This window comes from Charadrius vociferus, unplaced genomic scaffold (assembly GCF_000708025.1).
Source record: "Charadrius vociferus isolate BGI_N301 unplaced genomic scaffold, ASM70802v2 scaffold278, whole genome shotgun sequence".
Taxonomy (NCBI): domain Eukaryota; kingdom Metazoa; phylum Chordata; class Aves; order Charadriiformes; family Charadriidae; genus Charadrius; species Charadrius vociferus.
Genome location: NW_009649705.1, coordinates 2,844,830 through 2,853,963, shown reverse-complemented (window position 1 = coordinate 2,853,963; position 9,134 = coordinate 2,844,830). Strand labels below are relative to the sequence as shown.

Below are 9,134 nucleotides of genomic sequence, written 5' to 3'. Positions count from 1 at the left end.
AGTGCAGACTGTTTAAACTAAGAGAAACATAAGTTCCACAAGTGGAACTGTGGTCAACAAAGCCAGGTGACCTAATAATGCTTTCACTTTTCATTGATCCTGACCTGCAAGTGTCATCTTTGAAGATAGCAATGTGTCCGCTGATCATTGGGGTTGTGATGCTGAAATGGCTTGTCGTCCCACCAGCTTACCTTAAAGGTGAAAACTGTCTGGGACAACTTCACAGCTGAAGATCAAAAAATGCCACATATCCTGTAATAACATTTTCACAGTGCACATACCTCTTTGCCCCTTTCCCCCATTTCTGCCTGCCAAACTCCTCATCTCTTCTGTATCTTCCCAGGATAATTTGCCGCCTTTTCCAAACCCTAGATTTTAAGGTTTTTCCATGACTGAAGTGAAATTTTGAGGTTTTTTTCAAGCTCTTTTAACAGATGTCTCAAAGGATGTTGATAAATGATACGAACTTACACTTTGGACCTCGTATATAGGAGGCCAATGTTGCTGCAGTCCCAGGAGGCTTACTGTTTTCCAAACTGTGGCCATTCCCCTACTAAAGCTTGACATTCCTGGTAGTGCTGTAAGGTTGTCATTTGCAGTTCCTTGCCCCTTTTGCTAAGTACAGCTAGCTGAATTAGTAGGTATGTGAAACCAGAGCTTGCTCATTTGCAGAGAACTGAATTTGGAGGAATCTGTCTTTGCCAGAAGTTGGAAAGAGGTCAGTCAAGCTTTTGTTTCTCTCAGCCTGCCTTCCTTGTTTGCTTTTGTAGGATCTCTTTCACAGATTTGAAAGTCTGTTCTGTTGTGGGCAGAATCATGTAGAAAAATTGATAGGTTTGTCAAGCTTGTTTGAGTTCTCTGATTGGTTGATAGGATCCAGATTCCCCAGTATTTGATTTTTCTATACACGTGCTTTGCTGACACATCTTACTGAAGGACAGATGGACTAGTAAGTATCTTTTCTGTTTGAAGGAAATCAGATTGGAGAAGTAAATCTGAGATCCCAAGAACAACAAAACCTAGGATGGTGATGAGGAGAACAGGCAGCTTTAGAACCACTCAGCTTCTAAATCTGCCCTGTTTTGACTAATCCATGGGTTGGTTAAAATAACGAGTTTTTCCTTTTTTTGTTTGTTTTTGTTGTTGTTTTTTTTTTCCCAACAGGTGTGATAGTTGAGTCAAATCTACTAAACTCAGAAACAGAGGCACGGACAAGCTTGCCTGATGTTCCATATGAACCAGACCTTGATATTGAAATAGACTTTCCAAGAGGTATTTTTTCTGTCATTTTAATAAATATTGTGAAATAGACATTGTGGGCAACCACTGTACTTTGTTTCATCATCCTTTCAGAGGAGCTTTATTTGATGGCAAGATCCACTGGTACAACCTTGCCATGTCTTTGCAAGACTGGCGATTTCTGAATTAGTTCCTCCATCTTTCTAAATACGGTATTTGAAACAATGCAAAGAAAAGGGGGAATTAACCTTTCACAAAAGAACGTGGCTGCATCACTTGGTTTTGGACATGGATATAGGAAAGCTATTTTGAAGGCTCAAAGACTCAGATGGCACTTGTCATGGAAAACAATAATGAATAAGTTCTTCAATCACCAGGTATTTCCATGTGAAATGGTAGTTCAGAGCAGAAATGACAAAAGGGCAAATTTCCCACTCAAGTTTGTTAGAAAATTGCAAGCTGATATGCTGCATATCACTTGTGTTAACTTTTAGTAACTTGTTAATGTCCGTACCTTTATTTGAAAAAGGTTGCATTATTTGAATTATCAGGAAAATCACTACTGGGAGACCTTTTACGTATTACAATTTCTACCACTCTACAGAATGTGGACAACAGTGTTTGTTTCCTTATACCATCCCCTAATCAATCCAAGGTCCACGAAAGCTCCTGGCTGTAGCTTGTATCTGCCTTGACATAGCTTATTTTGGACACATAACTCATACCTCCCCAGGCTAGCTTCTATGTCTGATATTGAAAGTCTCCTTTTGCCTTCTGCCGTAGATATCAGCACTAGATGCCCAGACTGGGTTTCTCAGTTTGCTGTATGTCTAATTTAAAGATCAAGTCTAGGGGTTAGTCTGACCTTAGTCTTAAGAAGTTTATTAGCCAGGTGCATATTATATTTTTAATTCTGTATGTAAGTGAGGCTGGGTACATGAGAAAGAAAAAACATGGAAGAAAAAAATAATTAAAGTGGAATAGTAAATAATAGCAGTTTTATAATAGATGCTGATTACACTGGAGTGGTTCTGAGATGAGATTCTTAGTGGCAGCAGGAGAAGGACTGGTTTTTAGGCTGCAGCAGAATTCTTAAATCTTTGCATGTGAGTGCTATTTCATCTGGCCCAGTTTGAATGGTGTCTTGAGTAGTAAGGTGGTGGAATCACGCTATCGGTTTTTTTTTGAATGAAGATTTTTTATGATGGATAAACAGGGGTGAACCATCTTCAGTAAAGTAAATAAAGGTGAAACTTGCAACATTAAATCCATTCGTATGTTGTCTCATTCCACTGTGTTGCCTGAAATAGTCCTTCATCCTACCCTGAAATGTTAAATAAATTCTATTTTGACATATTACCGTATATCTCTCTACTGAAATTACTGTGATATCCATCATGAGCTAGACCTCTACCACGTGTATAAATATAGACTAAAACCAGTTTCTCTGAAAGAGTTTACATTCTGATTCTTAATGTTTTTAACCGAGTATAATGCGCTATATAAAATATAAAACATGAATAGAAATTATGGAAATACATGAACAAAAGTGCATGTAGTAAGTTTATTTGTATTTTTTCTACCTACAGCTGTTCATTCTCACCATATCTTAAACTTACTACCAAAGACTGCCTAGACAGAAGAAATTGTGTAAGAGTCTGTAGTAAGAAAAGCTACCTTAGTGACTTGTGATAGTGCTTGAAAATGTTGAGCATTGTGTCCTTTACAATTTGTTCAGAAATAAACATTTTGATAGCTTTGCCTTACTTTCAAAATAAGAATAGGTTTATTTCATGGAATCGTAGAATGGTTTGGGTTGGAAGGGACCTTCAAAGGTCATCTGGTCCAAGCCCCTGCCATAAGCAGGGACATCTTCAAGTAGATCAGGTTGCTCAGAGCCCCATCCAACCTGACCTTGAATGTTTCCAGGGATGGGGCATCCAGCACCTCTCTGGGCAACCTGCGCCAGTGTTTCACCACCCTCAGCATAAAAAATTTCTGCCTTATATCTAGTCTGACTGAAACCCAGTCTTAAGTACTGTTTATACGTGTCCTTTTGTGGACCTGTTATGTTAATGCACACTGATATAGTTCATTGATTTTTTCCACCAATATTATTCAAAAGATGTTTAGAAATAAGTTTCTGTTAATGTATTTTCAGCAACAGAGGAGCTTGATACAGAAAATGAGTTTTTATTACCTCCTGTTTTTGGGGAAGAATATGAGGAACAGCCAAGGCCTCGGTCTAAAAAGAAGGTAATTTTGTCATGCTATTAAAAAAAATCAAAAAGCGCAAAATTTAAGTGGGCATAAATATGCCAGGTTTTTGATTTGGGTTTTCTTTTTTTCAGTTCTCATACTGCTCTAAAATATCTTACTGCCTATTCACACCTAGTATCCAATCTTTATGATGTAAATTGATATATTTCAAATAATAAAATTATTTCAGTCCTATGTCTATTGCAGTTAGCTGTTGGATTTAATAGGAGTGTCATTTCTAAGTTCTGATCCCATTTTTGCTTCACATTGGTAGAACTGTTGATGTAATATGCTAGTGTGTATATATTTACTCTGTACTCTCGGTAATGCTTTTGTACCTTCTACTTTGAACAAAGCTCTCTTGCTTTAATTTGATAGTGAAATGGTAGAATGTTTGCATTACCATGGCTTATAATGGGAGTTATAACATCTTCTCTATAAAATAGTTTAAAAAACCCCATTTTTATTTGCTTGTAATTTTCCCAGACTTTATTTACAGTCAAAAATCTTAGTTTAGATGTGGCAAATAAATTAGCCACATTCTTATATTTAGAAGGAAACTAAGAGGAAATAGTTTCTGGTGCTAGCATGAAGCTGAAATGGTTTTGGTGCAATAACTGCAGTAGATATTGCAGCTTTTTAAAAAGCAGCCAATTTCTAATAAACCTTTCTAAGAATAAATGTGTCTTTCTAATTTTAAATTTGGAGTCTAAACTGTCAGTATTATCTGCCTGACATTGTCCGCATATCTACTGCTGGACATGCTGTAATTTGGGACCGATGCTGACTTTTCCAATGATGAGTTCAGTTGAGCCTAAAAGTTGGCCTTCTGACATAATTTGTTGCATCTTTAACTTCCTGCGCATTAAAACGATAAAATCCTATAAATACACTGAATTATTTAGTGCATCCCATGTTTGTTGCTTAGTACAATATAATTGATACAGCAACTCCATTGTCAAGAATTGTTCTGTCTGTTAGGAACCAGTTCGAAAGGCGAATTCAAAACATCTGTCAGCTTGAGTAAATTCTGTCCTTAGAAGTATGTTCAACACAGAAACTACCTACTGAATGAAGCATGTGTTCCTTTACACTGGTCCTTCAGTTTGTAATTTGGCCTGCAGCTTGCTTATTCTGCCCAGCTTCTGTGTTGCTGCCGTTAGCGGCTGTCGGCGGTGTTAACCACTGTGTTTCAATGGCAGGGGGTGAAGAGGAAAGCGGTGTCAGAATACCAATCTCACGATGACAGCTCTGAAAACTCAGAGTGTAGTTTTCCATTCAAATACACGTACGGTGTAAATGCGTGGAAGCATTGGGTAAAGTCTCGGTATTTAGATGAAGAGCTTCCAGAATTAGAGGAACTGAAATCAAGTAAGTATTTCCAGAAATCTGGCATCCGGATTCTCATTTGGTAGGGAGAATTGCTGTACTCATCTGATTTTTCAGCTGGAATTTTTAATAGAAGTTTTTATATGTCCCGAATGTTTCCACAGTGGCTGGGATTATTTTACCACATAGTTCCCAAACTCTTTTTTTCCTAGTTTTCCTTACTTGGTTCAAAGTGCTGGGTCTCAAAGTTTTCATGCAAGCCAGGGCAGCACCTTCCTGGCTTTTTCGACTTTCTGTGACCATTTTGATTTTTTTGTTTGCATCGTGGTTTTCCTCATACCCTAACTCACCTTGGAGTTCACGCCTTTTCTGGACTTCTAAATTGCCAGGGAGGGAGGGGCATCCTACTCTTTGTCCTGGAAAGAGATCTTCATCTGAGGCTGGCATTACCTGGCTGTGGAGCTCTGGCAGGAGGTGGCCTTCGCTCCCGTGGAGCCTCGCTGCTCTTTCTGCAATGCTCCTCTGTGTGTACATTTGTACTGTGAGGGAAAAGGGGGATTGCTACTACTTCTGCTGTTCTTCAGCTCCCACATGTGTCTCAGCACCCTTGTGTTATGCCGTTGGATCTTTGGGAGCTGCCGTTTTCCCTGAAGGTCTCCCTCTACAGCACTGTCTTCACTTCAACATCTTGGGCCACTTCTGTGTCATCCTCAGCTGTGCATGACAGTGGGTGATACTGCATTTGGTTAACTAGACTTTGCTCTGGTAGCCTTGTTTATTTCAATACAGAACTAACATTTGAACAACTTGGTACGTTTAGATTTGTTCATTGGTTAGTGGAGAGGATATCAAGCCAGTTCCCTGCTTTCCACTCCAAAAATACCCCAACCCATCCTCACAGTGTAATAATTCTGTTGTATAATGTAGCGTTTTTTCTTTATTTTACAGCAAAGTCTGTGAAATTAAAGGAAGATCTATTATCACACACTTCAGCTGAGTTAAACTATGGGTTGACACATTTTGTCAATGAAATTCGGAGGCCAAATGGAGAGAACTATGCACCTGACAGCATCTATTATCTGTGTCTTGGGATTCAGGAGGTTAGTAGAGGCTGTAGCAATGAGAAGCGGAGCTGCTGATTTGACCGTAACCCATTTCAGTGGAAGAATGGAGATAATGTGAATTTATTGGCTAGGAGCTATTCTTAATATGATGGCTACGATCTGGAACACAGAGAGGCTGCCGTGTAAATCACGTTGTAGAAACCTGTCTGTGTAGAAAATGAGTTTGCAGACCCGTCCTGAAAACTCAAATGTAAATTGGTATATTGTAATAATTTTAAGCTTCTTGCTGTCTTAAAGCAAGGAATTTGCAGTCTAAAATGGCATAGTTTTTCCAAATGCTGCGCTTCATTTTGTTTGCTAAAAATGGCTTAATGTAAAAACAGAATGAAACAAGACATGATCTGTAAATGTTTTGCTAATTCAGTTACTTAGCATATAGTGGAAACAAGCTATTTGAAGTCTTTTGGGGAGAGTATAATTTACTGAATATTGCAGGCTGTGGATGGTCAAGGTTTTTTTGTATAGTGCAAGAATCTCTGCTATATTGACTGTCTTACACACACACCCTCCCCCTGAATTGTAATTGCATTGTATTTTGCAGATAAAGGGAGTCCATTTAGATGTATCATATGTGAAGGCAATAACATATCACTAGATAATTAGAAAAGCTATTCCACAGCTTATCTTTTAAGCAGAGGGTGTCTTAATTTTTGGTACATAAAGCAAAACGTGGATAAAATAAGCAGCGTTCAGAGCTGAGAATGCAGAAAATTTCAGTCAAGTTACAAGCAATAAAAAATGCTTATGATGTGGAAAGCAAGCTGTTCACAGGCTTTGCCATCCTGCTTAAACTGTTTCATACTTAAGGCAGAGGACTTGAATCAAATAACAGTTTTTTTAATCAAAATATTTTTAAAATAAATAGTACCTCCACTAATTTTTCTGTATTGCAAGTATGCAAAATTAAGGAGTTAGTTGATGTCTTTACCTCATGGTTGAATTTTGACAGGCGAGCATTCATTGTTTGGCATTTTAGTCAATGTGGCTACAAGACATGTTTCAAATACAGCTAGCTTTCTGCTTCTGCACTTGCATGATCTGCTGTCTTTCTGTATCTTTCTGTTGAATTGAAAATACTCATATTAAGCTGATAAACAATACACAGACCGAGGTATGTGTTTAAAAAACGGAACCCAACTAATATTTTTTCTTTTTTTCACCTTTCTCTTTGTGCCTTTGACACTGTCTGTTTTGTCTACTGTGAAAGCTAGCTATGTGTAAAACTTTGGGGTTTTTTTAGCTCATCAGAACTAAAGTTTGTGTGGCACAACACAATTATCACGAGCTGTAATACACATGCACAACACTGGAACATCAGAGGAACAACTTGTGGTCATTTTACTGTAATTATTGCTTATACTTTATATACACACACTGTAATACTAATATTGCTTATACAGTATTTAATTCAAGTGATGTTAACAGCCCCATTTCACTGGCCAGTGCTATTCAGACTAGTAGGAAGATGTGCCCTGTTCTGAGGAGTTTGCATTTTGCAAAGGTAGACAGCAAGTGAGGGACAGAAACATGTAAGCGTGTGAGCTGTCAGGGGTTGCGGCAACATCCATGTGCTAATGGCAACTTGTACGTATATGGGTATGTGTTACCCTTCTGGAGAAACAGGTTTAAACAAGATAGTGGTACACTAAATGCAACGTGATTAGTGCAATGTGCAACAAAACTCCATGGCCTCCTAGTATTTTCTTAGTCCTTCTTTCCATCTGACAACTCCCATGTGGTTATTCCTGAAAGAGGATAACTTGTCTGCTACTGCATAAAAGGTATTGGCGCTGTTTAAATCAGAAAGGGCTCAAAGAAGATTAAATGGTGGCATTTAAGGATAAAGTTGTGCCAAAGATCATAAATATTTTGCTAACTTAGAGTAAGTTTTTCTTCAAATGAGAAGAATGTGGAAGCTGTAGGTTAGAAAAAGAGCGCTTTCCCTGTCCCAGAATTACTGCAGTCACTGTGGATAAGTACAGGCTCAGGTTGGAGCTTTTCCTTATGGGTGTAATATGGTTTTAACACCGGGGAAGTGCTTAGGAGTCTTCAAGTCTTGTTTTTTTGACTTTGGAAAATAACTGGTTTTTTTAAAGGAAGCACTTGGAAAATCTGTTACAGCAAACTCGTCTCTGAGTCAAATGGTACGTTTTCTCAGTTCAGGTTCATTTGCAGCTGAAATTGTTCTGCTTCCAGACAGAAATGGCTCAGTAATGGTTTTGATAACTCTGAAGTACTGATCCTGAAAAATACTTGAAAGTAAAGGTTGTTGCATGGTCAGATGGACATCTAGTGGAGAGGGTTCATCTAGAAGAATGTCTTAGCCTGCTGTGCTCTCTTGCTGCATCGTGGCCTTCATTCATTGTCCCAGTACAGATCAGGGGGGTTTGAGGTTTTCTTTTTGTTTTTTTTTTTGCATGTGTAATAATGGTGGTGTTTGGGCAAAATTCAGGATGGTAGAGCTTGGCAGATGTTTGTCTGAAGGTGCTGTGGGCTGTGATTCAGCCTGTTCTTCAGTGTGGGACTGAGGCATGTCCTGTTCCCTCCTGTTCACTGCGGTTTCGGTAGAGGTCATCTCAGGTGGAAATTGCTTATGCTAATCCTGCTCCCTCCAGAGTTTGTAGAGTAGCAGAGCACAGGATTATGATGTGGAAATGAAGGTTTGTGGATGCACATTGGGTATTGTGGAGCAGGGGAGACTGCAACATGACATCGTTCTTCTGTAGACGCTGTAGTGCTAATGGTCCGGGATGCTTCACAGGTTTCCTTCTACTGGGGGTGCCAGGGTTTCGCTAAATGCTTATTCTGAACCAGGAAACAAATATTGTTAGTTGAGTTCTCACAGGTTTGTGTGGAAATTGGTTTTGAACCAGTTTTCAGTCTCATTTCAGTTTCATCGCTAGTGTTCAGTGTGAGTGTTTGATGCAAACCAGAAAAAATGAAAATTCATGGAGGAAAAATGTGCCAGGGAGCAGAGGGACAAACCCCATGAAGCTTATAGTAAGCTGTATTGCCTGGTTTAGAATTGCTTTGTAAAATCAAAACTGATATATGTAGAAACAAACACATTTTGGGGAATGTTGTGCTTTGAACAATTAGTTAAACATTGTATGAAATAGTTATCTAAATGAAGATGTTATGTTGGAGACTTCTAGGAATTTTACTCATTCATTTTTCTTTGTT

At 38.6% G+C, this 9,134-nt stretch overlaps 1 protein-coding gene across 1 annotated transcript in view; it reads left to right on the top strand.

The window, feature by feature from the left end:
• The window catches only part of ZMYM2 (zinc finger, MYM-type 2), a 72,772-nt gene that overhangs the window by 57,634 nt on the left and 6,004 nt on the right, over positions 1-9,134 (top strand). Inside the window, exons 15-18 of the mRNA XM_009890634.1 lie at positions 1,165-1,272; positions 3,401-3,495; positions 4,701-4,869; positions 5,776-5,927. Coding sequence (XP_009888936.1) covers positions 1,165-1,272; positions 3,401-3,495; positions 4,701-4,869; positions 5,776-5,927 — 524 coding nt within the window. The remainder of the gene's footprint in view (positions 1-1,164; positions 1,273-3,400; positions 3,496-4,700; positions 4,870-5,775; positions 5,928-9,134) is intronic.